This window comes from Arachis ipaensis, chromosome B7, assembly GCF_059453495.1.
Source record: "Arachis ipaensis isolate K30076 ecotype BB chromosome B7, ASM5945349v1, whole genome shotgun sequence".
Classification (NCBI taxonomy): domain Eukaryota; kingdom Viridiplantae; phylum Streptophyta; class Magnoliopsida; order Fabales; family Fabaceae; genus Arachis; species Arachis ipaensis.
The window spans coordinates 1,726,376-1,753,253 of NC_142442.1; the positions used below are offsets into that span (position 1 = coordinate 1,726,376).

At 36.3% G+C, this 26,878-nt stretch overlaps 2 protein-coding genes and 1 long non-coding RNA gene across 3 annotated transcripts; 1 reads left to right on the forward strand and 2 right to left on the reverse strand.

The window, feature by feature from the left end:
• Positions 1-1,079: 1,079 nt before the first annotated feature.
• LOC107607976 (uric acid degradation bifunctional protein TTL-like) lies at positions 1,080-2,883 on the reverse strand. The gene is made up of 4 exons (XM_088493600.1): positions 2,674-2,883; positions 2,430-2,531; positions 1,361-1,454; positions 1,080-1,258 (listed from the first exon to the last, which is right to left on the reverse strand). Exons 1-4 carry the CDS (start codon positions 2,875-2,877, stop codon positions 1,080-1,082), a joined length of 579 nt encoding a protein of 192 aa, XP_088349726.1. The 5' UTR covers positions 2,878-2,883.
• A 285-nt stretch (positions 2,884-3,168) lies between these two features.
• LOC107639803 (uncharacterized) lies at positions 3,169-9,856 on the reverse strand. Its single transcript, XM_088493387.1, has 8 exons — positions 9,849-9,856; positions 8,859-8,935; positions 7,914-7,993; positions 7,858-7,861; positions 4,509-6,939; positions 4,127-4,438; positions 3,940-4,045; positions 3,169-3,843 (listed from the first exon to the last, which is right to left on the reverse strand). The coding sequence occupies exons 1-8, from the start codon at positions 9,854-9,856 to the stop codon at positions 3,169-3,171; spliced, it is 3,693 nt and encodes a 1,230-aa protein (XP_088349513.1).
• A 2,180-nt stretch (positions 9,857-12,036) lies between these two features.
• LOC107607981 (uncharacterized) lies at positions 12,037-14,199 on the forward strand. Its single transcript, XR_002350949.2, has 3 exons — positions 12,037-12,076; positions 13,860-13,899; positions 14,130-14,199. It is a non-coding gene; the product is annotated as an uncharacterized LOC107607981 (long non-coding RNA).
• Positions 14,200-26,878: the final 12,679 nt, after the last annotated feature.

The window sequence follows — 26,878 nt, forward strand, 5'->3', positions numbered from 1 at the left end:
TCTAAATTATTTAGATATAAAATTCTAATATCATATCATAATATTATTTCTTTCAAAATTTAAACTAATAAAAAAAAATAAATACTTAACGAACAAATTATTGTGTTCTGTATATATTAATTTTTTAGAAGTATTCGAGACTATTTTGGTTACATATTTGAAGTAATCTATTGTGTTCTTCTTCTCTCTTTTTTTTTTACTTTTATATTTATTAATCATGAGTAGTGTAAACTTGAGCAGATGATGAATTAAGTGAATTGATAAGAAAGGCCTATTGGCTATTTCAAGAAGCCATTCAAATCGAGCTTTTTACTTTTGCTGATTATAATATTCTGACTAGTAAAACTAAGAAATTGATAAGTGCTTTTTACTTTTGCTGATTATAATAGTCTGACTAGTAAAACTAAGAAATTGATAAATGTTCTACGTATTGGAGTCAATGATTCTCCAGCTTTCAAGAAAATCATTGAAGAATTATATGTGTCTTTGGAATCACCGTTCGTATATTTATAAAAAATGTTTACTATCAAATCATTAACCATTTTTAAATAACTCTATGCTCACTTAATATTTTAATTTCACCTGCTTCATATATTATTATTATTTCATTTATGTTTATTCAGTGAGATGAAGGAGAAAGGAGGCAGACATATATCGTTGATTATATTGATTCAATCAAAATGTTTATCAAAGTTAAATAATATATTCTTAGCAATATAACTATTCTGTAGTCTTTTTCTACAAGTTAAAAATTTTGGAAAAAATAAATTTATGACATGATATCAAAACTTCATATCTAAAAGGTCTAGAATTTGATCACTGATAAATTTCAAAGTGAAAAACAGAAAGTAGATAAAAAATAAAATCAGATAAACAATAAAATAAAAAAAATAACACTTATGCATGCAAAACTTAAATAAATCTAATGTTAGATATATAGTAATTTGAGATTAATCTATTCCAAATTCATTATCATTTCATCGAATTCAACAGGCAAATGAATAATCACAAATAGTCACTTTGTTCAGTTCAGTCCTAATATTTCGTGAGATAAGGCAGACTAATAATAAAGAGAGCAGTCAGCAAATATCATTCTCCTCTGGAGTTTTATTGAGGTCAAAGGTTATGATGGAAGGTTGGTGTCCTTTAGAGACAACCTCATCAGAACTATCTGGCGCAACGTCATCTTCGAGCATTGAATCTTGAACTACCTCGCCAGTCTCTTCCGAAACTTCTAGAATCTTTTCCCGAGACAAACCTGACGGATACACCATAGGCAAACAAGTTATTAGAAGTCACAAATTTTCCAAAAAACAAAGCACAAAATAGCGCCATGTTATAAACTGCTGGTTTGGCTTACGTTCCCATAGTTTCGTAAGACGTCTTTCTATAAGAGTGAATTCCTCCCGAGACGCCGTTTCAAGTTCAACTTGCAGACTATTCTGATATCGTGCCTGCACAAGAACATGCCAAAATCAGCCAGACCAATCAGAAATATAGTTAAGTAATGGACATGCTTGACAAATTTGAATTGACATGGTGGTATAGATCAGAAATATAGGTCAGAAATATATACCAAGCTGTTCCTTCATTTCTTTCTTTCTTTCTTTAAATAATATCACTGAAAGTCATACTTAGGAGCGTCCAAGGAAAAGACATGGTATAATACTAGAGTGGTGATTTCTTAGTCGTCACATCAAACCAAATGATGAACTAATTAATTGGTCCTTTGAAACTAACTAACAATTTCTAAAATACAAGAGAGGCTCAATCTGTGACGTCAAATTATTTTAACTAAAAACACTAAACAAGCTTACTTTTCTTAGCGCGAATAAACAATCACAAAATAATTGTGCCTAACAAGTAACAAACATGTTTAGTAACTCAATCATGAAGTCGTCACAATCAAATGGGAAAATGATGGGAAGGAAGATGGTAAACACCTCCCCCTCAAAAGTAACCTACTTCCTCCTCCATTCTTTAATTGGATGAAGAAACAACAAATAAAAACAGATTTCTGAATTCAAGGCACACCCATAATCACGTAGACAACATGTTCAAGAGTTTGAGAATTTTTTTCTTAGGAGGAAAATAAATATACTTATCAACATACAAAAATGCATAAAGAATTATTACTGTAATCTTACAAACTATAGGGTTTTAGGATTGAGTTAACTAGATGCACTCAATTATGAGTTGTTGTTAATAATCAATAATATGATGATGTCACCAGCATCCCCAACAGAGTCACAAGTCTTCAACCCAATTTCATTCACAACCCCATTCTTCTTCCTAACTCATCGGACAAAATTATTATAATCCCACTCACACTATTTGCTTCTCTTCTCATTCAATTACTCCCTTATTATTATTTTTATTTATTTTCCTTAAATCATACAATCACGTGTTAAAAAGATTAAAAACGGTACCTGCACCTCCTCCAGTATTTGTTGCGAAAGGCGCAGGTTCGTGCTAGTCACGAACCCGAAGCCGAATTTCTTGCGGTACTCTGGTAGGTATTGAAGCAATCCCTGCAATGTCCATTTTTTCAGACAAATGTTAGCCCCTTTCGAAGGTGCCTTTTAATTAAAGACAATAAAACATCTAGATTTGCTACGGCAGGTTGAAATAAAGCCAAGCAGCCTTTAGGCGAGCAGACACATGACAACTTACCATCCTAATATCCCCACGCGCAAAAGTAATAGCATCTGATAAGTGCCTGTGTGCTGAGAATGTGTCCAGCCATGACTGAATGGGCAACGTGTTGAACCACAAGTTTCTTGCGAATGAAATTGCGTGCTCTAGTGATATGAACGGGGAGGCCTCGATCATTGCATTGCAAAACAAGACGCTAGAGGCACAAAGAAAGAGGTCCATCTCTTCCAATTTCCCTGGCAAAAAAGATCATGTCAGTCAATATATAGTGTCAATTACAATCTAATAACATCTTACTTGGTTAAATAAATTGAGCCACACATATGTTTAAAAAATCACATTCTCCAGGTAAATTAATTATAAATAAATAGGAATATACATCAGGTGTAACCAAGTTCTAAGAACCTATTACATGCTAGATGCCAATATAATATTTATGCAATCTTATAACCCTCAACAGTGATATACACTACAAAAATAGCGCCTATGTCCAGAATTAGTCTCCGAAGACATCTATATATAGGCAGCCTCGTCGCAGTTATCAATGGCATCAGTGGTTGGTTCCTCCAAATCGTCGTCCCGTCTCAATGACAAACCTTCGACGTCAAACTCAGCCAACCCAGTCAGAATCGGTTGGGGAGAAAATTCGAAGTTACACTGTCCTATATCTTCACCCATTTCAAACATGTCCCTTGGGTTCACATGGATTACCACACTCCATTCTTTATCAGCATCATCCTCGACATAGTACACTAGGCGAGCCTCGGATGCAAGAATATACGGTTCATCATCTTCTCGATCACCGGTATGAATTGGATGAGAGAAGTTAACCACTGTGTGTCCCAAAGAGTCCTTTTTTATACCTCTGCCAGATGTGGTGTTTGCCCAGATACATCTAAACAAGACGACTGTGAATTGACCACTGTAATTTAACTCAATGATGTCCACTAGTTTTCCGTAATACGAGACGCTACCAACGGCAACATTACTATCGCGCTTGCTTGCGTAACTCCTAGTGTCAGAAGTGACATACACCCCACTATTTTGGGTTTTCAACCCTTCCTCTCTCGATAGGGTTCTGAACTTAAATCCATTTACGTTGTATGATGTATAATGGCTAACTTGAACATTGGGCCCACATGCAAGCCACTGCAATTCGTTTGGGTGCATGCTGCTTCCCAATGTAACCTGGAAGTGAACAAATTGACTTTTCATTATATTGGGATACGAATAATATGACACCATTTATTAATATGTATGTGTATAAATGAAAAAACGTTTCACCTTACGCTTAAACCAATCGGAAAATTCTCTGTGCACAACACTGTCTATGTGAGACTCTGACCTTGTCCTACTTCGTAACTTTCTCTTTGTGATCGCCCTAAACTCACTACAAACATCACAAAAATGTCACGTCAAGTTCTCCAACCGTCCAAAATCATACGAAGTAGATACTTTCAAATGCACTTACTCAAGATATTTTTCCACGGCCAGGCAATTGACCAATACGTGACGGTGAGCTTGTAATTTTTCAGCTGGTGTGAGGGTGTAAAAAGAAGCAGCCCCGACCGCCTTTCCAACCTCTGGGAACATGGTTGCACTCTCATCAGGCATGACTTCACGCGGTCGATCGTCAACACGGGATGGTCGATTAATCCTACTCTCGACACTATCTAAGTACCTTGAACAGAATACGAGAATCTCCTCGGATAAGTATCCCTCTGCAATTGAGCCCTCTGGTTGTGATCTATTACGCACGTACTGCTTGAGACGGCATAGGTACCTTTGGGAATATAACACGTGTCATAAGCACTAATTAATGGCAAAAATTAATAATTTTGTTTGATAATTACCGTTCAATTGGGTACATCCACCGATAATGCACTGGGCCACCTAGACGCACCTCCTCGACCAGATGCACTGTCAAGTGAACCATCACTGTGAAGAAAGAAGGAGGGAAAATCGTCTCCATGCGACACAGAGTATGAACCACATGACTCTGAAGGAGAGGAAGTTGTTGAGGGTCTATAGATTTGCTGCATAATCGACGAAAAAAGGATGACAAATCCGCCAGGACAGAAGACACTTGGAGAGGCAATGCATTCCTTAACGCGATTGGAAGTAGATATTCCATTAGAATGTGACAGTCGTGGCTTTTCAGCCCCGACAACTTGCGCTGTCGTAAATCCACGCAGCGGGAAATGTTGCTAGCGTATCCATCTGGAAAGACTACGTTCTTGATAGTCCGCAGAAAGAGCTCCTTCTGTGGATTGGTCATAGTAAAGATGGCAGATGGGTACTTTCCATCTTCCCGTGGCCACAAATCATGCTTGATTCCCATCGACTGGAGGTCTCTTCGAGCTTTAATGTGGTCTTTAGACTTACCTTTCTCGTTCATTATGGTGAATACTATGTTGTCACAGACATTCTTCTCTATGTGCATGACATCAAGGTTGTAACGCAATTCATTGTTCTCCCAATATGGCAGCTCAAAGAATATACTCCTCTTCTTCCAAGGAGACTCGTCTTGCATGGGAGTTTGCTGTCCGCATGTCCTTTTCCCCGTAACCGATTGCACCTTGCCAAATTGGACATGCACACCCTCTAACTGCCCGAGAATGTCTCTACCGGAGACTCTAATAGGCGGACCTCTATCCTCTAACTTTCCATCAAAGGAGTACCGGTCTTTTCTGTATTTGTGGCCATGATTCAGAAAGCGACGATGACCCATGAAACACCATTTCTGGCTGTGTGTAAGGCGTTTAGTTTCAGCATCCAAATTGCACGCAGGACAAGCTCTCCCACCGTACGTGTTCCACCCAGATAAGTTCCCCAAGCCTGGAAAATCACTGATTGTCCACATCAACGCAGCTTGCATCTTGAAGGTTTTTTTCTCGACTGCATCATAAGTTTCAACACCCCTCCATAATTGCTTCAACTCGTTGATTAACGGCTCTAGGTACACGTCTATGTCATTTCCAGGCATTTTAGGACCAGCAATAATCATAGAGAGGATGAACGAAGTGGGTTTCATGCAAATCCAGGGCGGCATGTTATACGGGATAAGAACCACTGGCCAAATTGAGTACTTCGAGCTCATGTTCCCAAAAGGGTTAAAGCCATCGCTGGCTAATGCTAGGCGAACACTACGCGGATCACGAGAGAAGTCGGGATATCGTACGTCAAATGACTTCCATGCCTCGGCGTCCCTTGGATGCCTATACATACCATCAGAGTTAGGACCTCTCTTATGCCACAGCATGTCAACGGCTGTCTTACTAGACATATATAACCTCTGCAATCGTGGAATAAGGGGGAAGTAACGAAGAATCTTCGCCGCTTGTGGTTTGCCGTTCTTCTTGACAACCATTTTGATCCTTACCCTAGAGTTCTTCTTAGTCTTATGCTTCCATCTCGATGTCCCACACTGCTTGCATTTGGTCAGCTCTTGGTCGTTGCCCTGGTATAGCATGCAGTCATTTGGACATGCATCTATCTTCTTGTACTCGAGACCGAGTCTTCTTATGACTTTTTTGGCATCGTGCACAGTGGATGGAATCCGGGCATGCTCAAACGCATCCGCGAGCAACTCCAATATCATTCCGAAGGCCTTATCGCTCACTCCGCACATGGACTTAATGTGATAGAGCCTCACCAAGAAAGATAACTTAGAGAACTTTGAACATCCTGGGTATAACTCCTGCTCCCCGTCTTCGAGTAGGCACTGAAAGTTGCGGGACTCTCGACTAGGTTCATTGTATAAGTTAGGCAACTCATCCATAGCGCCGCCGTCCGGTTCATTCTCCGAGCCTTCTTCGGGACCGGGAAGTCCTGAGAAGTTGAATGCATCGTGGACCATATCAAGCATCGGGGCGTTGAAATGTTGTTCAGATTGATCTTCTTGTCCGTCGAAAGAGGGCTCGACCCCGCGTCTCTCACCGTGATGGATCCAAAATGTGTAAGTAGACGGGAAAGGGTTGATCACCAAGTGATCGAACGCATCCTCTCTATTTTGTAAGAGGCGGAAACCACACTTCGGACATGGACAACGTATCATCCCATCAGATGATGCATTGGCAAATGCAAAATCTAGGAATCTGGTCAAACCGTCCCTATATTCTGCACCAACTCGTGATTTTGAAATCCAGCTCTTATCGATATCTAGTTTATTGAGAAAATTGGAACGACGACAAATCGAAAAATAAAGTCGGACCACGAGAAAAAAGTAAGTAATTAACACTTGATATAGAATTGGCAATTGATTGTTAAACCGAATAATAAAACCTTTAATTACTAGCATACAGGATAATACACAGGCACCAGAAATGTAGGAGAAATTTGCTTACTCATTGAAAAATGCTGCACTTTCAAACGCAAAAATACTGGAAGAAAGAAACTCTGGGTCCGATGCCAAATATTTGAAATGAAAAATAAAATTCCTTCCTTAAAAAAGAAAAAGAGGAATATTATATTAATATGAGAAATAAAAAAATGAGAAATTAGTATAGCATTAAAATATACTGTATGAGTTGGCGAAGGCACTAATATAGAAATGGAAAGGGGTAAGTCAAAATGGTAAACAACCATTCATCAACCAATTGAGTTGCGTATATAATGTGGTCAACAAGACAACCGCAAATGTTACTTGATCATTACTCACTCAAGTCCACTAAATCACCTGGATCCTGATTCTAAGTTACCATAAAAATTAAACCCTCTTTAATATAGTAATATCTATTTCTCCATCTATAACATGATCACAAAATTATTTTTGTAAAAATATTTCCTCAACAGAGTCGCTTTTTAAGCTTTGAAGCATGAATACTGTTTTATTTGTTTTGTATTTAATATTTTTTCTAAAATAAAATAATGATCAAATTTCAGATTTTTTTTAAATATTATATTATGATACTATGTCATAAAATTATTTATTTTAAAAAATTATTTTTTAAGTAAAAATATATAAATAATTATATATCTAATAAATACAAATAACAATTATATAGTTAATGAAGTTACATATTCTTTTCAAGAGACTTGAGCTTCACAATTTACGCTAAACTTTGTTTCTTTACAGAGAAATAGAGGAAAAATAGAGTTGAGAAGAAAAAAAACTTTGAAAACCTTCTTTTATAAATTAGTGGTAATGACAACGGGAAAACCATAAAAAGGAAAAAGGTCAAAGTATGATCCAGAGTTTACAACACTGACAACGACATATGGATATTAGCATTCAAGGGTGATAACTAATAACTGACCTGCTTGTCTGCTCTTTTAGTTCTAAGTTCTTCCACAACCTCTAAAGCACGAATGTTGAGATCTGTCTTGCCTTCAAAATCTGCATCCAAAATCATTTACACGATGGAAAGATAAACAAAGACTTCAGTTTTCCTCATGGAATACACGTATCAAATAATAACATCTCATATAACCATGCATGTCAAAAGGGGGAATATAAAAATATCAAGCGTACACAGCTGTCACAAAAAGAACCAAAACAACTCACTCAGAATAAAAAATGAATATTATTCAAAAACTGAAAACTACTTGATTTTGGCATTCAATCAAATAAGAAACAACTCTCTCAGATTGCTAGCAGCAAAAAAATATAAAATACAGTTCACGTACAAATCTGATGCAAAATAAAAAAATAAAATAAAATAGACTAAAAAGAAATGCTGAACACGAGTATACACAATTTTCACATTTAACTAAAATCAAATAACTAAGTAATTCGCTTGATATGCAAAACACAGCAAAATTGGATCAAAGCTATGCACCACAACACAGTTCAACGCAGCATCCATACGCTAATCAGCAAACTCGCAAAAGAATCTGAGTAGTACAAAATACGAATACATAATTAAAGGATGGATAGAAACGAGGGATACAACAGGCCTTTTCACATTCAACTTGTAACAACTAACAGTAATGGAAGTATGGAACCAAATCCACTATTCACTATAACACTCTCCGAGACAAACTATAGTGTCATTTTACAGATACTAATCACCCATTCAACAAAATCCTGATGCCTAGCCTAAGGGGAAAAAATGCAAAAAAAAAAATTAAAAATAATACAACAAAATCCTCCAATTCAACTAAAAACAAAATATATCAAATAAAAATATAAAAATTAATACTTAATAAATTCCCCAAAAGACTTTGTGCAAGACTTATTGGTTCTACTCTATTGATAATACCTGTCACAGCTGCAGGTACAGGAACACACCCCAAGTAAATTATTTCAGAGCTCCGATATACCCGCTCGTCCGAGAACCTGATTCAATGCAAATAAATTAAGTTCAGAGAAAGTCAGAATTTAACTCCGAGAATTAGAGGAAACATTTAACAATGGTAACCAAGATATTGATAAGCTGATGAGAGATCTTGAGATTAAAACCATGGAAAATAAACATTCATAACAGATATCAAACTATCAAATATAAACCACTTTACTGCAAAATAAACTCTAGCTCTAGCCAAATGTGACGAGGCCTTGGCACATGGTAAACAAAAATGAAAAAAAAGATTGGAGACAGTCCAACGCATTTGAGAAAAAAAAATGAAAAAAAGAGGTCTAGCCAAATCAAACACACTGCACAACGAATATGCATATTTTTTCTTGCAATACCTAAACCATTATTGAAATGCTGTCAACATCTTTGAAAGGACTGGTTAGTGCTTATGGGAAATGGGTTTCATCTTGAGACTAAAGATGTAGGGCTAATGGTGTTGTTATACAAGCACATATTGTAAAGATATTTGTTGTCTAACCATGGAAAGTAAAAGCCAACCAAACGCATCATATCAAAGCCTTGTGTATGCATTCATTGTCACTGTATAGTACCACTACTCAGCATGAACAAAAACACAAATTCTCCAAATGCATGTGAATACACACGTCAAAGTCACCATCACTATCTCTTTTTAATAAGATATAATCAAAGAAATGAATAATTTGTTCTTGAAAAATTGAACACAAACTACTCCCAAACATGTCCCTTTCCTTACATGGTCAATTGAGGTGTTTTACCAAGAAGTCATTTTAGATTGAACAGTTTTTGCACTTTAATTTTTATGTTCTTTCTCTATAGATTCCAAATCTACGACTCCAATAAAAATAAAACTTAAATTCAATACAGCAATCATGTAACATGCAAGAGGATCTATCCATCAACATGAAAATATACCTGCCCATTTTATAGTTACTTTCAAGCAATAATGCAGTCAAACAACAAAGTATGTGGTAAAAAGTTAAAAAAGGAAGAAAAGAAAGACAATAAGAAGTTGAACTTTTTTTGTTACATGAATCAAGCACATAACCGCAATAGCATTGCTTAGTACTACTACTTTGATATGTCTTAGCAGATATATTTTTAGCTTGAAGGTGAACCACTGGTATGTTTCCCAAGATTTGACGGCTGCGGACTAGGAGTTTGCTACAACTTTACCTCCTTATCTTTTTCATTGATGAGCTCAAAAACACAAACATGGAGTGACAAAACAAGAAATAAAATTAAAATACTTAGTACATACATATATAAACCTGCTCCAAACCAAATATAAAAGTTTGATTATGCAGAAAAGGAAAAAAAAGGTGATGCATCTCCGCGTAATTAACCTTATTTAAGAATTAAAAGCTCTTAGTTCCTGAAGTTATAATACATTACCCTAGCATTGGGCTCTACAAATATGAACATCAAACAGATCTTTTTCATTGGTGAGTTCAAAAACACATACATCTCCAACTTGGAAACATGAAGACTATTCAGAGTATGAAAAAAATTAAAGGATTGTAAAATAAATTCAGATAGACAGTGCATGGGTCTTGATACGAAAGAAAGCAATCACAGGTTCCACGCAAAGCAAGCAGGTTTTTCAGCATTTAACAAGTAAATCAACTAACTCCTAAAAACACATCAAGACTCAGGGGTTCAGATATTGGGGAAAAATTCAATCTGAGTGTTAAATTGAAGAAAAATTTGGCCAAAATTAATCAACATACGTTGTTCAGACCAAAATTAATGAAGCATAAAGATTAATTGATGCTCGAATAGTTTTCTCAAGAGCCCCGAAACGTAAATTGGGACGAGGGAGAGGAACTTACCACTGAGAGGGGAGTCTATTGCAATCGGCAACGCGAAGCACCGCCAAAGGGGAGAAGGCTGCCAAGAATGACACAGGGACGGATGGATTGGGATGACGCCGACGACTTCACACGCATGCACAGCAGAAGGAGAAGACTCCGACGACCCCTTCTACTTCACCTTCGTGCACGGGAGCTACACGGATGAGGGAGGAGCCTGGTGACCGGAACAACGATGGAGCGGACTCGGTTGGATCTGACAGAGGGAAGGGTAAGGACGGCGGGGAAGGAGCCTTGTTGATTGCTATACCTTGGCTCTGAATAAAGGGTTCTCGCGCCAAATACTTGAAGGTTGTGGCGCGAAATCAATTTGCTCTGGGTATTTTAGTGAGGCAAAATCCCCTTCCCCCCAATGTCATCTGCTGCGGTGAGGGCCCATTACCGCCTCCGTTCAGTTTATTTGGAGCGGGGGAGTATTCACGCAGCAGGAATCGCAACAAAATAGAGCAATCTGGAGCGGTTGGGGAGAACGGCCGGCAATTTGGGCCGGCAATAAGGTTCTTAGATGCGGACCTTCAAACCGCATGACGAACGGCAGCAGCTCCCTCGAACAGCAGCGCTCTGGAAAAGGGGCTGGTGTTTTAGCGCAGCTAACACCCGGTTCTCTTGTAGTGCGAGTAAAGTAAATAAAAAATCAAGATAATGATATCTTAAAAATAAAATGTCAATAGTAAAATACACATTCGAAAATAATGTAAGAATGAAACATGGTTCAATTGACCATAAAGTACAAAAGATTTACTTGATATGACTAATAAGATCCTAGGTCATGACTAAACTCATCACATAATTTATGAAACTACTACTACACTACAAGAGAGGCGGAGAATAGCGGCCAAAAATTACCAACCTTTTACCTAACCGCCGCAAATTTCATGGATACCAGCAATTGATTTTCATGTGCCGCTAATCAGGATCTTTATCATCATTTATCCTATCTCTCTTTTATCTTATAACTAATAATTCCCCTAAAGCTGTAGAAAGCGGCGAACTGAGATTGGTAGCGCGCGAAGCCCTGATGGTGCTGCTCCACTGTGCGCCACTGCTGCCCAGCTATCCTCCTCTCTCCGGTGTCGACCTTTCGCCTCTCCTCCACAGCGTGAAACCCCTACTCCCTCCCTCCTCCAGGGTGCGCGAAATCCCTAATCTCTGATCCACCCTGCGCCTCTATGGGGTTGTGGAGTCGCGCGGCTGCCATCCGTCTGTCTCTTCCCGGCGTCGACCTTTCGGCTCTCCTCCACAGTGCGCGAAACCCCTGCTTCCTCCTCCACGGTGCGCGAAATCCCTAATCTGAAAACATCAAATATGTTTATATTCTATGAGAACCTTCTTTCATTCTATTCACTCTGTATTCAATTTCTCATCCCTTGCCGATTTATTTGTATTTGGTACCTAGGGATAATTAGACTTGGTATATTCTGTTGTGAACATTGTGAATATTGTGTCGGCTATTTAGGGTTTAGTTACTTAATGCTGCTACTGATGTTTTTCTGTTTTGATAAGTTGTTGCTGCTACTGACTGTTGTATATATACTTGGTAAATTTTCATGTCACCTAACAATTTGTTCTGCCTTTGGACTGTTATTTATTTTGTTGCTGTCAACTTTCTTTGTTGTTAGTTTTTTAGGTCTGTTGTTAATTTTATAGAACTAGAATTGTTGAAATTTTACATTATTCAGAACTGTGTAAGTGTGCTAGTGTTTGCCTAATTGAAAATTGAAAATTAGATACTAAATTGATATATATCTTGAAGTTGTCAATTTAAGTTGGTACTAACATTATTTTCTCAAAAATTGGAGCTATTTGTCATCAATTAAGAGTGTGCTCTACATATTGTAATTTGGTTATTCAACTTAGGGAAGTCTGTAACCATCCTAACCTCTTAGAGTCTGCCTTTGATGGTTCATGTAAGTACCATGCTATTAGAGGTTCTATTGGTTTGGTGCTTTATGGTTCTCAACTAAGCTGTGTTTTGCTTTCTTAGGGCTTTATCCTCCTGTAAATGAGATAGTTGAATAATGTGAAAAATTTCGTTTGCTTGAACGGCTGTTGGAAAGGTTATTTGCAAGGAAACACAAAGTATGTTCACCAATTATGTGATTGTTTCTCAATACATTATTTTATTTTCCCTAAGCTGTTATGGTTATTTGTGTTTGCCAGTTGCTTTTAGGTTTTGATATTCAGTCAGTGGACCAAAGTGTTAGACATACTGGATTACTATTTTAGTGAGAAAGGCTTTTAAGTTTGTGAAATTGATGGTAGTGTTAGACATACTGCATTAGCATGAGCCGTTAATCTAGATTTATTTGTTGTTCTTGTTATAAGTTTTATATACTTCTTTAGATTTTTAATCCAATAATCTAGATTTATTTATTGCTCTTATTATAAGTTTTATATACTTCTTTAGATTTTTAATCCAAGTTGTACAATTTATTAATATTAATTTATAGCATGGTTGTCTGCAAATTTTATTCCAAATTGTGCTCACATGCTGATTATATTAATTTTGTTGCTCACATGCTGATCATATAGTGGACCAAATTTTATATACTTCTTTAGATAAATTCAGCACTTTATGAGTTCTGATATAATTATGCAACATGGCTGGCACATTTTACGATATCATCTTTTGCTAAAACTCAGCTGTTATAAACCATGCTTATCTTTCATTTGAATCCATGTACATTATACACTGGATTTTCTTTCTTTCTTCTTGTATTATTATTACTATTTTGTTAATTTATCTTTTAACTTTTTCAGTTTGTTACTTAATCAGGGAAATCAAGGTATCAAAGACAAGCAGTGGCAGAAAGCCATTGGAGTCTTGCAGATTAATCACAAAAGTGATTACTTTTAGTTAGCTATGTTATTTAGTTGGCATTTAAGAAAAGGGACAAAAGATTTTATTTCTCTTACTAGACAATTAGATAGATGCCTTTCCTATCTTCACCTTTTCTATAGTCTTTATTTATTATGTAATTTCGGTCTGCTCACAGAGGGGAACTCAATTTTAATGATGATTTTGTTGTATTAGCCTGAATATAAATGTTTGTAGATTTGCTACACTTCTTTGGCAATTAAAGCAAGTGTTTCAGGTGAATTTTCTTTTCAAATTTTTACTTTCATTTAAAAAAAATCACATAATTAATCTTAAACCTTCCAAGTGTTTACCTAGATGTATTTATCCTGTGTTTAAACTGTGCTAGTTTGGAACACTATATGGGTCTTCTTTTGTCAGCTATATATATTTTAATTTCTTGACCAAACGTGTGTATATATATATATGCCTATCCCATGATAGTTACCTTGGGACATAATTTGCCAGTTTCTCGTGCATTAGGGATTGACTTCTCAATCAACCACCAGGCCAGGCCACCATTCTCTGTTTTTAATAGGTACATAATTAATATTAATTTTTCACATTATATTATTTATATATCACATTATATTGGATGCCGTTCCTAGGCCTCTGGATGATGCTTCTGACCCCTCAAGACCAATTGAATTCTTGGTTAACCATAGCCAGCCTCAGCAATAACTCTGTGACACCATTTGCAACTTAACTACCATCAGTACCTCTACCGGTATTCTTCTTTTTCCATTTTCTTACGATTTATCCAAAGATATAGTAGGCAAATATCCTGCCAATTTGGTATCTGCAATTCAACATGTCTTTAATTATGTCCATTCCATTTGCCACAAAAGAACTTGAATTGTTCACTTGATTACAACTTAATATTTGGAACATTATTTATAGTAAGTGCCATGAAGCAGAGATGACAGGAGGACTAAGTCGCTCACCCGTTATATTATTTATATATCATAACGACAATGATAGTGGGGATCTTATATTTATATCCAATGCACATTATATTATTTATATATTATTTATATATCATAACAGACAGATGTTGATTACCTCAATAAGGAAAATGGCCATCAGAGGGATGCTGGGTCCACTGCATCAACAGCTATGGTGTTGGGCGACCGAATTCTTGTTACAAATGTTGGCAATTCCAGAGTAGTTACATCCAGAGCTGGTACAGGTTGGTACTGTGTCACTTATGTGCGGGATTTATCTGAATTTGGTGTTGAGTGAAAGGGATTATTCAGTGTATTTCTTTTAGCCCAATTTTGGTGATATGCTTGTCAAATACATAGTATTTCTTTGCACAATACAGTTTGGAAGATTAGAAGTTGCAAAGGTTTGTTCTTGTAATGCCTGCAAAGAGATATTAGTTGGCTTGTAAAAGTTGTTAACTTGGTTAATTTCTATATTTGTGTTTCACTTGCTATTTCATGCCATGAATAATTTTTGCCCTCTTTCGCTGCAGAGTATTGCAACAGAAATGCAGAGTGAGTCTAAATGGAAGCAGATGGGAGAATTAGCTATGTCTAATGGAAGGGTACTTTTTATGTTATTTGAAACTTAAATTGTATATCTCCAACACCTAAGCTGAATTTCATTTCTAACTATCCATGTCAAAATATTCTGAAGTGAGTGCCTTGTTGTCTTGCAGTTAGATATGGCTGAGGATTGTTTGAATCATGTGATGGATTTGAGCGAGTTATTACCATTGTATTCTTCTTTAGGAGAAGCTGAAGGAATATCAAAATGTGTTTTTTTGGCTAGTTGTAGAAAAAATTAGGTAGCTTTGTGGAGAAATTATTTTTTTTACTATAATAGTGAAGATTGTGGGGGTTATAAACATTTGCTGTTTTTTTTTTTTAAAAAAAATGCATGCTGAATTGCGGCGGTTCCTGACCGCCACAACTTTTTTTTAAAACCTGTTTTTCAAATAGCGGTGGTTTAAAACCGCCGCAAATAACTCATTCCATTTAGTGGCGGTTGTACCAGCGGTTGCTGGAAACCGCCGCTAAAACAATTGCCCGCGCCACTATCCAGGGCGTTTTACTTAACCGCCGGTCTTTGATTTTGCGGCGATTTAAAACCGCCGCTAATAATAAAAAAACCGCCGCAATGTCTATACTCTCTTGTAGTGCTAAACCTAAAAAAAAAATTGTTGAAAGAATTATATGATTACGTGACATAATATGAAATGATCTGATGTGATGTACTGGAAAGAATTATATGATTTTGTGATGTACTAAAATTGTGTATCATGACACACTTACTTTTTCATTGATACGAACAAGCACATCGTCTAGCTCCAAATGTTTATTAGCTGGACCGCCTGGCACCTAAACAAGCCAAGGATTAAGCCCAAAAAATTTGAATGGATTTCACCCCATAAAAGATTAAAATTCTGAGTAACAATATGCTTATCGCAGAGTCCACAACTAGCATTTCAGTTTCACTAGATGGAGAAGAATGACGTACCATCTACATTATTCATAAACAGGGTACTTATTCAAGGCATATTTAAATGAAACTGCTACCAAGAGAGGTTGCCTGTATCATATTTTACACAAATTAGAAATAAAAAAGAGATTGCTCAATTCCAAAGGAAACACCAATTTGAGAAATAAGAGAAAGAATTTTTAAATTATTTCTCCCAATGTTAAAAGAGAAAAATAAGAGCAAACAAGTAGTAAGCAAATAGAAGACAAAACAAATTAAGATGTCAAAAAAACATGACGAGTGAGAAACTCTACAGTTATATTCATCCGTAATGAGCAGCATATAAAATATACAATAAAAAGAATGATGTGATATTACTAAATTATAATGGATAAAGTGTCTACAATCATCACACACTCCTATATGTAAAAGATTTGATGAGCAGACAAGTTGATTCAAAAGTCAAAGAAAAACTTGTAAATAAGATTGGTAAAATTTGTGAAGGTCTCAACTAAATTCTATTATCATAAGGTAAAAAAGTGATACTGTAAGACCCAGAACTTTTGAAGGATCTTATTAGGAGCTGATTTTTAATATATTTATTATTAGAGATTTTATTTTTAGAAATTATTTCATTGAGAATGATTAATCAATCTCAATGAAATAATTTCTGAAAGTAAAATCTCTAATAATAAATATATTAAAAATCAGCTCCTAATAAGATCCTTCAAAAGTTCTGGGTCTTACAGATACAAATGACAAACCTGAAGTGTAGCACTGGTATAGAAACTGCCTTCCATTTATCAACATATGTTTCACTGCCCTTTTGAATAAATCTCAATTCCCTCACTATCTGAAAAGTATATAATTGTGTTTAGTTGCCCAAAAATCCAAAAAACCTATATCATATTTTCAATTAAGTAGAAAATGATCATGTATGCTATAGATCAGGTCTAGACTAAGATCAATAAACATTAACAGAATCAGATTAATATGCCAAATTAAGATTAGCTATACCTTAAAGAAAATAATCCACAATAATAAATAAGATAGAGAATCTTGTAGCACATTACCATCTTGAGAATCAATATACATGAAGACATGGCATTAATCTCAGCCCAAAAAATTCCTAAAGACAACAATAGAGGAAACATTTCCATCTTAAGAAAAGACATAGTTCTCAACATCTCATAACACTTGTTTCTTCTTTTTTTTTTTTTATTGTACAAAACAAATTAAAACACCAAAATATAATTGAATATGATTAATGGACATGTTGAAAAAGGACTTAAACAGCTAACAAAGTGAGAATTATTGGCTTGGGAAAGCATAAAAATTATCAAACCGTTAAATAATCAATTAAAGCAATTATATATTTTAATGCAATCATACTCCTTTATTGTACTAGCTGGCTAGTTTTATAACACATTAGAAGTCAGAATCAAACCCAACAACAATTTTGAAAATTAACAAGAAAAAAAACGCAACTGAAGAATTAGGGATGAGCGCTTACTGGAGATGAGAAGGCGAGCCAGCAGAAGATCTGAACCGACGATGACGACGAGGACAGGTCCGGGCTTCACGAAGAGGGCAGAGACGGCATCGCGAGCAGCAACTCCGAAACGGCCTTCTAGCGACACGAGGAGATAAGCAGACCTTCGACGGCGAGAGCTGCTACAGGCGAGGGCTGCGTGAGGTGAGAGCGTCCAGAGGCAAGTGCTTCGACGGCTGGAGGGCATAGGGAGTCAGAGCTGAGGGTTAGGGCTGGTGGGGAGTGTATAACGAAAGAGGGTTTTTCAAAGGGGGAGTAGTATATATGATGGTGTTAGTGTTTTAATAATAATAATAATAGGATCAACGTCTTGATTAGTGGCGGTTGTTCAAGAAATAGCCGCTAATCAATCAGACTCTGCGGCACATGATGTCAATTGCTGCGATTTCTGATATTTGTGGCGATTAGATAAACGGCCGGAATTTTTTAGCCGCTATCCTCTGCCTATCCTGTAGTATATTAAAACTTGTTAATTAAATTCTTTTTAAGTATTTTTTTTGTTAAAAAGTATATATTTTTAAATATTTTTTGTTTACCGTGCAATGAATTATAAAATATTTAATTTTTTTTAACAAATATCTTAAAGATACATTAAGAGTACTGTAAAACCCGGTTAATTAATGATAAATTAACCCATAAATTAAAATATATTTTAGAAAATAAGAAATGAGTTTTTTTATGGTCTAATACGATAGAGAAAATTAAAACGAGAATTTCGACACTAATTTTAAAAAAATCGGCCCAAAATTGGGCCAAACGGACCAAACCGATTGAACTGGGCCCAAAATGGGCCCAAGGCCCAACCCATTCAGCCAAGACACATTAAATGGGCCATGCTTTCCTCTCTCCTTCAGCAAAAACACGCTGAAGCACTTGGAGAAGAGGAGGAAGAGCACTCCATGAAACATAAACCCTTGGTTATCTTCAATTGATCATAACTTTTGATCCGGAGTTTCGATTGACGAGTCGTTTGCGACCACGCGTCGGGTTCGTCGAGATCTTCAATTCTATCTAAACAAAACTGTAAGTAATGTTAGGTACCAGACAAATGACACAGCAAAATATAGAGATGAAAAATTAGAAATTTGTATAAAATATGGAAACAATTGAATAACTTTCTTTGAGAATTACAACTTCTCTCTATTACAAGGAGATTACAATAACACTCTCTTGACAAAAGGAGAACACACTTCTCTCTCTATATATAGGAGAAAACTACTCAAAGAAATATTATGTTATTCTATCTGGATGACTTGATTGAAATGAATTAAAGAAAAACTCAATTTATAGGTGAGTCTCTTCAATATGAACCATCCGTCAATTAGAGGTATATAATTCTTCTCTTTTTCAACCACTAAAATTCTAAGGTTATAAACTAAGATTGTTTATTACCTCTCATTTTATTTAGTTATTATTTATTTATATATTTTCTAAAATTAGCTTTACTAATTTTCACAATCTCCCACTTAAAGCTAATTTTGATAAATTTTCAAAATTCATGTTGCTCATGTATTCCATAGGCCGCATGAGGATCTACACCATTCAAACTTTTCTGTGTTGATTGGTTTTGTCATGGCATCTGCTAGGTTATCTTTAGTGTGAATCTTCTGCATATCAACACTTCCTTCTTCTACTACTTCCCGAACAAAGTGATATTATACTCCAATGTGTTTTGTTCTTGAATGAAAGGCAGGATTCCTTGCAATGTGCAAGGCACTCTGACTATCACAATACACAGAAATCTTCTGTTGTTTGTGCCCGAGTTCTTCTATCAACCTTTGGATCCAAATAGCTTCCTTGCATGCTTGTGTAGCTGCCATATATTCAGCTTCTATAGTAGATAAAGCTACAACAGTCTGTAATTTAGATAGCCAGCTCACAGCTCCTCCTGCAAGTGTAAATACATATCCTGTAGTAGATTTTCGTTTATCAAGATCACCTGCAAAATCTGAGTTGACATATCCATTGACAATGAATTCCGATCTTCCAAAACATAATGCAACATTCGAGGTTCCTTTGATGTATCTCAAGATCCTCTTAACAACATTCCAATGCTCTTTACCCGGATCTGCCATGAATCGACTTACCACCGCAACTGTTTGAGCGATATCTGGTCTTGTACAGATCATGGCATACATAAGGCTTCCCACCGCTGATGCATACGGTACTCGAGACATTTTCATCCTCTCTGCTTCACTACTAGGGCACATACTTGAGGATAATTTGAAATTCATCAGAAGTGGGGTTGAAATTGGCTTACATTCTTGCATATTGAAGCGTTGCAAGATTTTCTTCAAATAATTCTTTTGTGATAGCCAAATCTTCCTATCTTTTTTGTCTCGGTGAATTTGCATCCCTAAAATCTTGTTTGCTGGTCCCAAGTCTTTCATATCAAAATCCCTAGCCAACTGTGCCTTCAATTCTTGGATTTGATCTTTGTTGGGACCTACCACCAACATGTCATCCACATACAACAGTAGAATGATGAAATCATTATCACCAGACCTCTTGTAATAAGTACAATGATCTGAACTAAGTCTGTTGTATCCAAGGCTAATAATGAAAGAATCAAATCTCTTGTACCAACACCTTGGCGCCTGCTTTAGACCGTACAGAGATTTAGTTAACCTGCAAACCAAGTTTTCTTTTCCTTGTTCTTCAAAACCTTCTGGTTGGAGCATATATATCTCTTCTTCAAGTTCTCCATGAAGAAAAGCAGCCTTTACATCTAATTGCTCTAGATGTAAATCAAATGCAGTACACATAGCCAAAACTACTCTAATAGTAGTTAGTCTCACCACCGGAGAAAATATTTCATTGAAGTCAATACCTTCTTTCTGAGCATATCCCTTGACAACCAATCTTGCACGATATCGTTCCACCTGATCATTACTATCTCGTTTGATCTTGTAAACCCATTTGTTACCAATGGCTTTCCGACCTGCTGGAAGTTCAACAAGTTTCCAGGTATGGTTCCTATGTAATGCCTCAATTTCTTCTTGCATTGCTGTCATCCACATAGAAGCGTCTGGATTGTGCATAGCCTCCATAAAAGTTGTTGGCTCTCCATCTTCTGTCAAAAGACAATATGCATCATGGTTTGTCAAAACATAATTTGAGTGCCATGATGGTGTTCTTCTTTGTCGAGTGGATCGACGAACTTATATATCATTAGCCTCTGCTTCTTGTTCTTCGTGCTGTGGTTCTGCTTCAGAAAGATCACCTTCTCTGCATTTTTCATCTATTTGAATAGTGGTTATCTCTTTAATAGTGCTGTCATTTTCTTGTTCTTTTTGCAATTCATCTTCTGCAAATATCACATATCTACTGACAACTACCTTGCGGGCAGTGGGATCCCACAGGCAATACCCCTTAACACCGTCAGCATAACCCAAGAATATACATTTTCTAGACTTTGGGTCTAGCTTTGTTCTTTCTTGGGAATTGTACATCACGTACACAGGACAACCAAATATATGTAAAGAAGAATAATTAGGTGGCTTACCTTGCCACATCTCCATTGGTGTCTTTAACCCAATTGCAGATGATGGTGACCGATTTATCACATAACAGGCGGTTTTAACAGCTTCTGCCCAAAAAGACTTGGCTAAACCTGCAGTTTGCAACATAGCTCGTGCTCTTTCTAGGAGAGTCCTATTCATTCGCTCTGCTACACCATTTTGCTGAGGCGTATATGCAACTGTGAATTGTCGTTGAATACCTACTTGCTTGCAAAATGTTAGAAAATCACCATCAACATATTCTCCTCCATTATCTGTTCTTAAACACTTGATCTTCTTTCCAGATTCAAGTTCTAACTTTGCTTTTAACTCTTTGAACATCGCAAACACGTCTGACTTTTTCTTGATCGGGTACACCCATAGCCTCCTAGAGTAATCATCAATAAATGATACAAGATATTTTGCTCCTCCTAGGGACATCTCCAGCGATTCCCACACATCAGAATGAATCAACTCCAATATGTGCTTGCTCCGAGCAGTTGATCTACCAAACGTCAATCTATGTTGTTTGCTTGTAACGCAGTGCTTACAAAATGGTAAGTTTACCGATTTGAGCCCGGGAATGAGATTACGATCTACAAGAATCTTCAAGCCTCGTTCTGACATGTGGCCCAGTTTACAATGCCATATCATCGTCATTTCTTCTTGGCTTGATGAAGCAACTGATGCCTCTGCCTCTTGCAAAGTATCTCCCACAAGCATGTATAGATTTGCTGCAATCTTTTCTGCTTTTATTACCACAAGAGCTCCTTTAACAACTTTCAAGATCCCACCTTCAATATGGGTCTTGCATCCAAGTTCATCCAATTTCCCCAATCGACAACAAATTCTTCTTCAAGCCTTTCACATGTCTTACCCCTTGAAGTGAACGAATAGAACCGTCAAACATTTTTATCTTGACAGTACCCATTCCAATAATTTCTAAGGCATGATCGTTTCCCATAAACACTGATCCTTCCGAGACAGGTTCATATGTACAAAACTAATCACGATGAGGAGTCATGTGCCATGTTGCTCCTGAATCAATAATCCAAACATCAGTGAGCTGCTTGCTGCCTTTAGAACCAATTGTTGCTTCGCCATACAGGATTTCTCCATCATCAGAGGTGCTCGCAACACATCCTTGAGAACTTGATCCTTCTGGAACCTTCTCTATACTCTTCTTATTCCAACAATCTTTCTTGAAGTGCCCTCTCTTACCACAATTGTAGCATTTGACCTGCTTCTTACTTTGTGACTTTGGTCTACTTTGACTCCCACTGAAACCACGCTCCATTGATCTCCCTCTTGTCATCAACAAAGCCTCTGCTTGTTTTGAGCTTTCTAATTTATCTTCCTTATTCTTGCGCCTAGATTCTTCTTCAAGAACCGCAGCAGCCATGTCATCAAAAGAAAGATAATCAATCAAAATATTATTAGTTAAGTTAATGATAAGCTGATCATATGAATCTGGTAGACTTTGAAGTAAGAGCTCTGCACGTTCGTTTTCCGCTATGGTATATTCCAACGATGAAAGTTAGGAAAATAGCGTATTTAGATTGTTGATGTGATCCGTTGCCGATGTGGATTCACTCATTCGAAGAGTATAAAGTCTTCTCTTCAAGAATATCTTGTTGTGAAGTGACTTGACTTCATATAATTTGGTGAGAGCATCCCAAATTTTTTTTGCTGTCTTTTTCTCTGCTACACTTGATAAAACTGAATCAGCTAGTGCCAAGTGTAAGTTTGCAACAGCATTGTTGTCCATCTCCTTCCATTTTTCATCTGTAATTCCAGTGGGTCTACCTTCAATTGCTGTCACGCAATTGTCTTTTCTCATAATGGCTTTTATCTTCAATTTCCATATGAAAAAATTACTCCCACTGAATTTCGGAATTTCATACTTTGCTGCCATTTTTTTTTAGACGGTAACTCGCAGCGGAAAAAAAAATATATTAATCAGCAACCTTTGGCTCTGATACCACTGTTAGGTACCAGACAAATGACACAGCAAAATATAGAGATGAAAAATTAGAAATTTGTATAAAATATAGAAACAATTGAATAACTTTCTTTGAGAATTACAACTTCTCTCTATTACAAGGAGATTACAATAACACTCTCTCTTGACAAAAGGAGAACACACTTCTCTCTCTATATATAGGAGAAAACTACTCAAAGAAATATTATGTTATTCTATCTGGATGACTTGATTGAAATGAATTAAAGAAAAACTCAATTTATAGGTGAGTCTCTTCAATATGAACCATCCGTCAATTAGAGGTATATAATTCTTCTCTTTTTCAACCACTAAAATTCTAAGGTTATAAACTAAGATTGTTTATTACCTCTCATTTTATTTAGTTATTATTTATTTGTATATTTTCTAAAATTAGCTTTACTAATTTTCACAAGTAAGTTGCGTTTTCCTAGCTCCATTTCTACTGGTATATCAATTTCGGGTTTAAGGTTTGAGAAACTCAATTCCTTGATGATTTTCATGTTTTAGGGGTTCACTAGAGTTGATTCCTTATGGGCATTGCTCAAAGATCAGTGGGTAAAGGTAAGGAAGTTCTAAACCCTTGTGGTTATCCAATTTCATGTGCCCTAGTGTTAAAATTATTCAATTGTATGAACTAGTTGAGTTTATGTTGAATTAGAGTTGAAATTGTCAAATTGGAGCTTGATTGAAGTCTTGGAAAGGCTTGGAAGTGGAGTTGTGATGCTGAAAATCTGAGTTTGGTGGTGTTGGAGCCCCAAGAGCTTGAGGAAAAGTGAAATTGAAAGTATTCCGAGTTGAGCGGGGAATCGGCCAAGGTATGGTTTCGGTTTTCTGTATCTAAAATGTAATGTGGTTGTGAAAACGTAGGCTAGTGGCCCTAGGATAATATTTGGAAATATTGATGTGGTTTATGGATGATGTGAGTTGTGTTATTATGTATGTATCTTGGTGGATTGTGAAATATTGATGTAATTGTTTGGATGATTTGGATTGAGTGGAATTTATGAGTAATGGTGATAATGGTTGATAAAGCATGTGATGTTGTATGGGATATGAACTATTATGTTTAATTGATGGTAAGGTTGAGGCTTGTGTTGGTGAGTAGGATTGGATGTATGACTTTGATATGTGTATGTTCATGATGATTGATAACTTGAATAAATGCTTGGAAAGTTGAATCATGGAGTGTTGATTGTAAATTGAGATTATTGATTTGAAATGTGGCTAAATATGAAAAAGTTTGGTGGGTTAATGATTGGATGAGAGGTTAGAGATGTTTGATGCTGGGATAGTTGAGTTTGGTTGGTTTGTGATGAAATTGGAAGTGTAAGTTTTGAAAGTTTGAAATGATGAACTTTGGTAAAATTGAGATTTTGACGAACTTCAACGGATCATATCTTGAGATATTGTTTTTGGAAATTGATAATTTTTATATCAAATGAAAGATAATTTCATAAGCTTTAAAATGGTTTAAATTTGGTTGAAATCTGAATTTTGTGGAAGGAGATATGATTGTTGGAAGTTTGGGCCAAAAAATTCTAAATTCTACAAATTCTGCAGAATTTGTGATTTCTGGGTTGTGTGCGCACGCACAGTCCTGTGCGTACGCACACAACCCTGTTCTTTACTAAAGCTTCTGTTTTCAAGTCTTTCACATTTCCAACAAGCTTGTAACCTTCCGGGATGTTGTTTCATGTTTATAAACCCCGATTTCATCCTTCAAATCTTAGATCAATATAGAATGTATAGTAATTGAGAGGAAGCTAGGGAAGGGGGTAACTTATGGGCGATGAAAGGGGATATTATGATGAGTTATGATTAATGTTGAGAATTATTATAGTTGTTGAGAATGGTTAGTATTGTTGATGGCTAATAATTGTTAATGAGAATGTTATTGGTGAAGGAATGAGGAGAATTATCTGTTAGAATGGACTATGTATATGCGTATGATTGAATGAGATAGAGGTGCCGGGTAAGAGGCGGTGGGAAATAACCACTCGCTCTGGGTATGGTTTGAGAATAAATGAATGAATGAATGAACGAATGGTAATGATAATGAAACTGTGTTTATATATGTGACTCCGGGTAAGACGCAATGGTGTTATCCATTTGCTCCGGATGAGGCTGCGGGTAAGACGCAAGGGCTGTGTTTTGTTGCCGCTTGCTCCGGGCCGAAAAAGTAACACTGCCTGGGTAAGAAGCAGGGTGAAGTTGTCCCCTGCTCCGGGTACGCGGGTAAGATGCAAGGGTTGTGGCGTGGTCCCACTTACTCCGTGTTTGGTGTTCTGTCCAATGGTTAGCTACCAGGACATGTCGGGTTGGCTTTGCAACCGACAGATGAGACTCATCAGCCACTAGGACAGGCATGCATCATATGCATCTATATGTCTTGTTTGGATTGCCTAAGTAATTGCATAACTAAATGCTACTTGATTATCTGCTCTATTTGAATTCTATTTGTGATTTATCTGTTTGTAATCATTGTGTTTGTTGCATTGGGTTCCGTTGGTGGTTGGAAGGTTTGGAGGAGTTAAAAATGAGAGTTTTAGATAGCTCTGAAGACCCTAAGCTAGTTGCCTGTTTTCTCTTTATGGTTTAGTTATGTTTTAAGCTTTATTTAACTGTTGGAAGTTCTAGGATTGCCTCCGACTTTCCCAGAACATTATATATTAGATATGTGGGCACTGTTACCATGCTGAGAACCTCCGGTTCTCACCCATGCGGATTTTGTGGTTTTCAGATGTAAGGCAGGCGGTACCTCGCTGAAGCATGCTGGAAGCTTCTGATGTTGCGAAGATCTTTACCTTTTGAGTTTATTTTGGTTATATGTATTTGTTTAGATACTTAATATCTCTACCTGTTATATATATGCTGTATTTATTCCTCTTAGAGGTGATCTTGGAGATTCAGGTTTTGTGACTCTGTATTTTTGGGTTTTCTTTTGGGTTTTCCTATATATATCTATATATGTATAACTATGTGCTCGGACCAGTTTATCTTCGCGAGTCGAGTCTTGAGTTTTGTTACATGTATTTTTGGAAGGGGTATATAAATTCGTTAGTTTGCTCTATCTTGCTTACGTTACAGTACGCGGAGTGTTGCGCTTTTCAATTTAACGGTTTTTGCTTTAACCTTTTCTTCAAAGGCTCCTAGTTATAAACATTTTTCACTATATTATATATATAAAATTTTTATTTTAGAGGTCGTAGCGCCTCGCCACCTCTGTTTTACATCCTAAGTGTAAGGCTCTGTGTGGTTATTACAAGTACTATATAAAAAGACAGTTTACTTAATATTATTAAAATAATAAAATTCTAACTTTTTGAATAATACAAATTAACCATTTGATTTATAAACATCATATATATCCAAAACAGTAAGTTTTGTTGGTTTTTAAATGCCTATATATATATATATATATATATATATATATATATATATATATATATATATATATATATATATATATATATATATATATATATATATATATAACAGTTGGACTATACATCTAAGTAATTTATTCAGTCTCATTAAATGAAATATATATACACGCGCGAACCCTCTCCTTCCAAACGTTACCATTTGCGCTTGAATATGAAATAACATTCATTCTTCACGATCGAAACCGCTATTGAAAATTTTCAAAATCTCTCAAACCACGTTCGTGTCTACAAAAATTGCTGCTATCGAAGAATCGTGTGAAGCTTTCAAAAGG

Coding starts and splice junctions, on each gene's coding strand:
- LOC107607976 (XM_088493600.1), bottom strand. CDS start 2,877: ATGGACCTCTTTCTTTGTGCCTCTAGCGTCTTGTTTTGCAATGCAATG. Junction 2,532..2,673: donor CGCGTGGGGATATTAGGATG/GTAAGTTGTCAT, acceptor TGGACATTGCAG/GGATTGCTTCAATACCTACC. Junction 1,455..2,429: donor AAATACTGGAGGAGGTGCAG/GTACCGTTTTTA, acceptor GTTCTTGTGCAG/GCACGATATCAGAATAGTCT.
- LOC107639803 (XM_088493387.1), bottom strand. Junction 4,046..4,126: donor GCCGTGGAAAAATATCTTGA/GTAAGTGCATTT, acceptor TGATGTTTGTAG/TGAGTTTAGGGCGATCACAA. Junction 3,844..3,939: donor CCGATTGGTTTAAGCGTAAG/GTGAAACGTTTT, acceptor GTTCACTTCCAG/GTTACATTGGGAAGCAGCAT.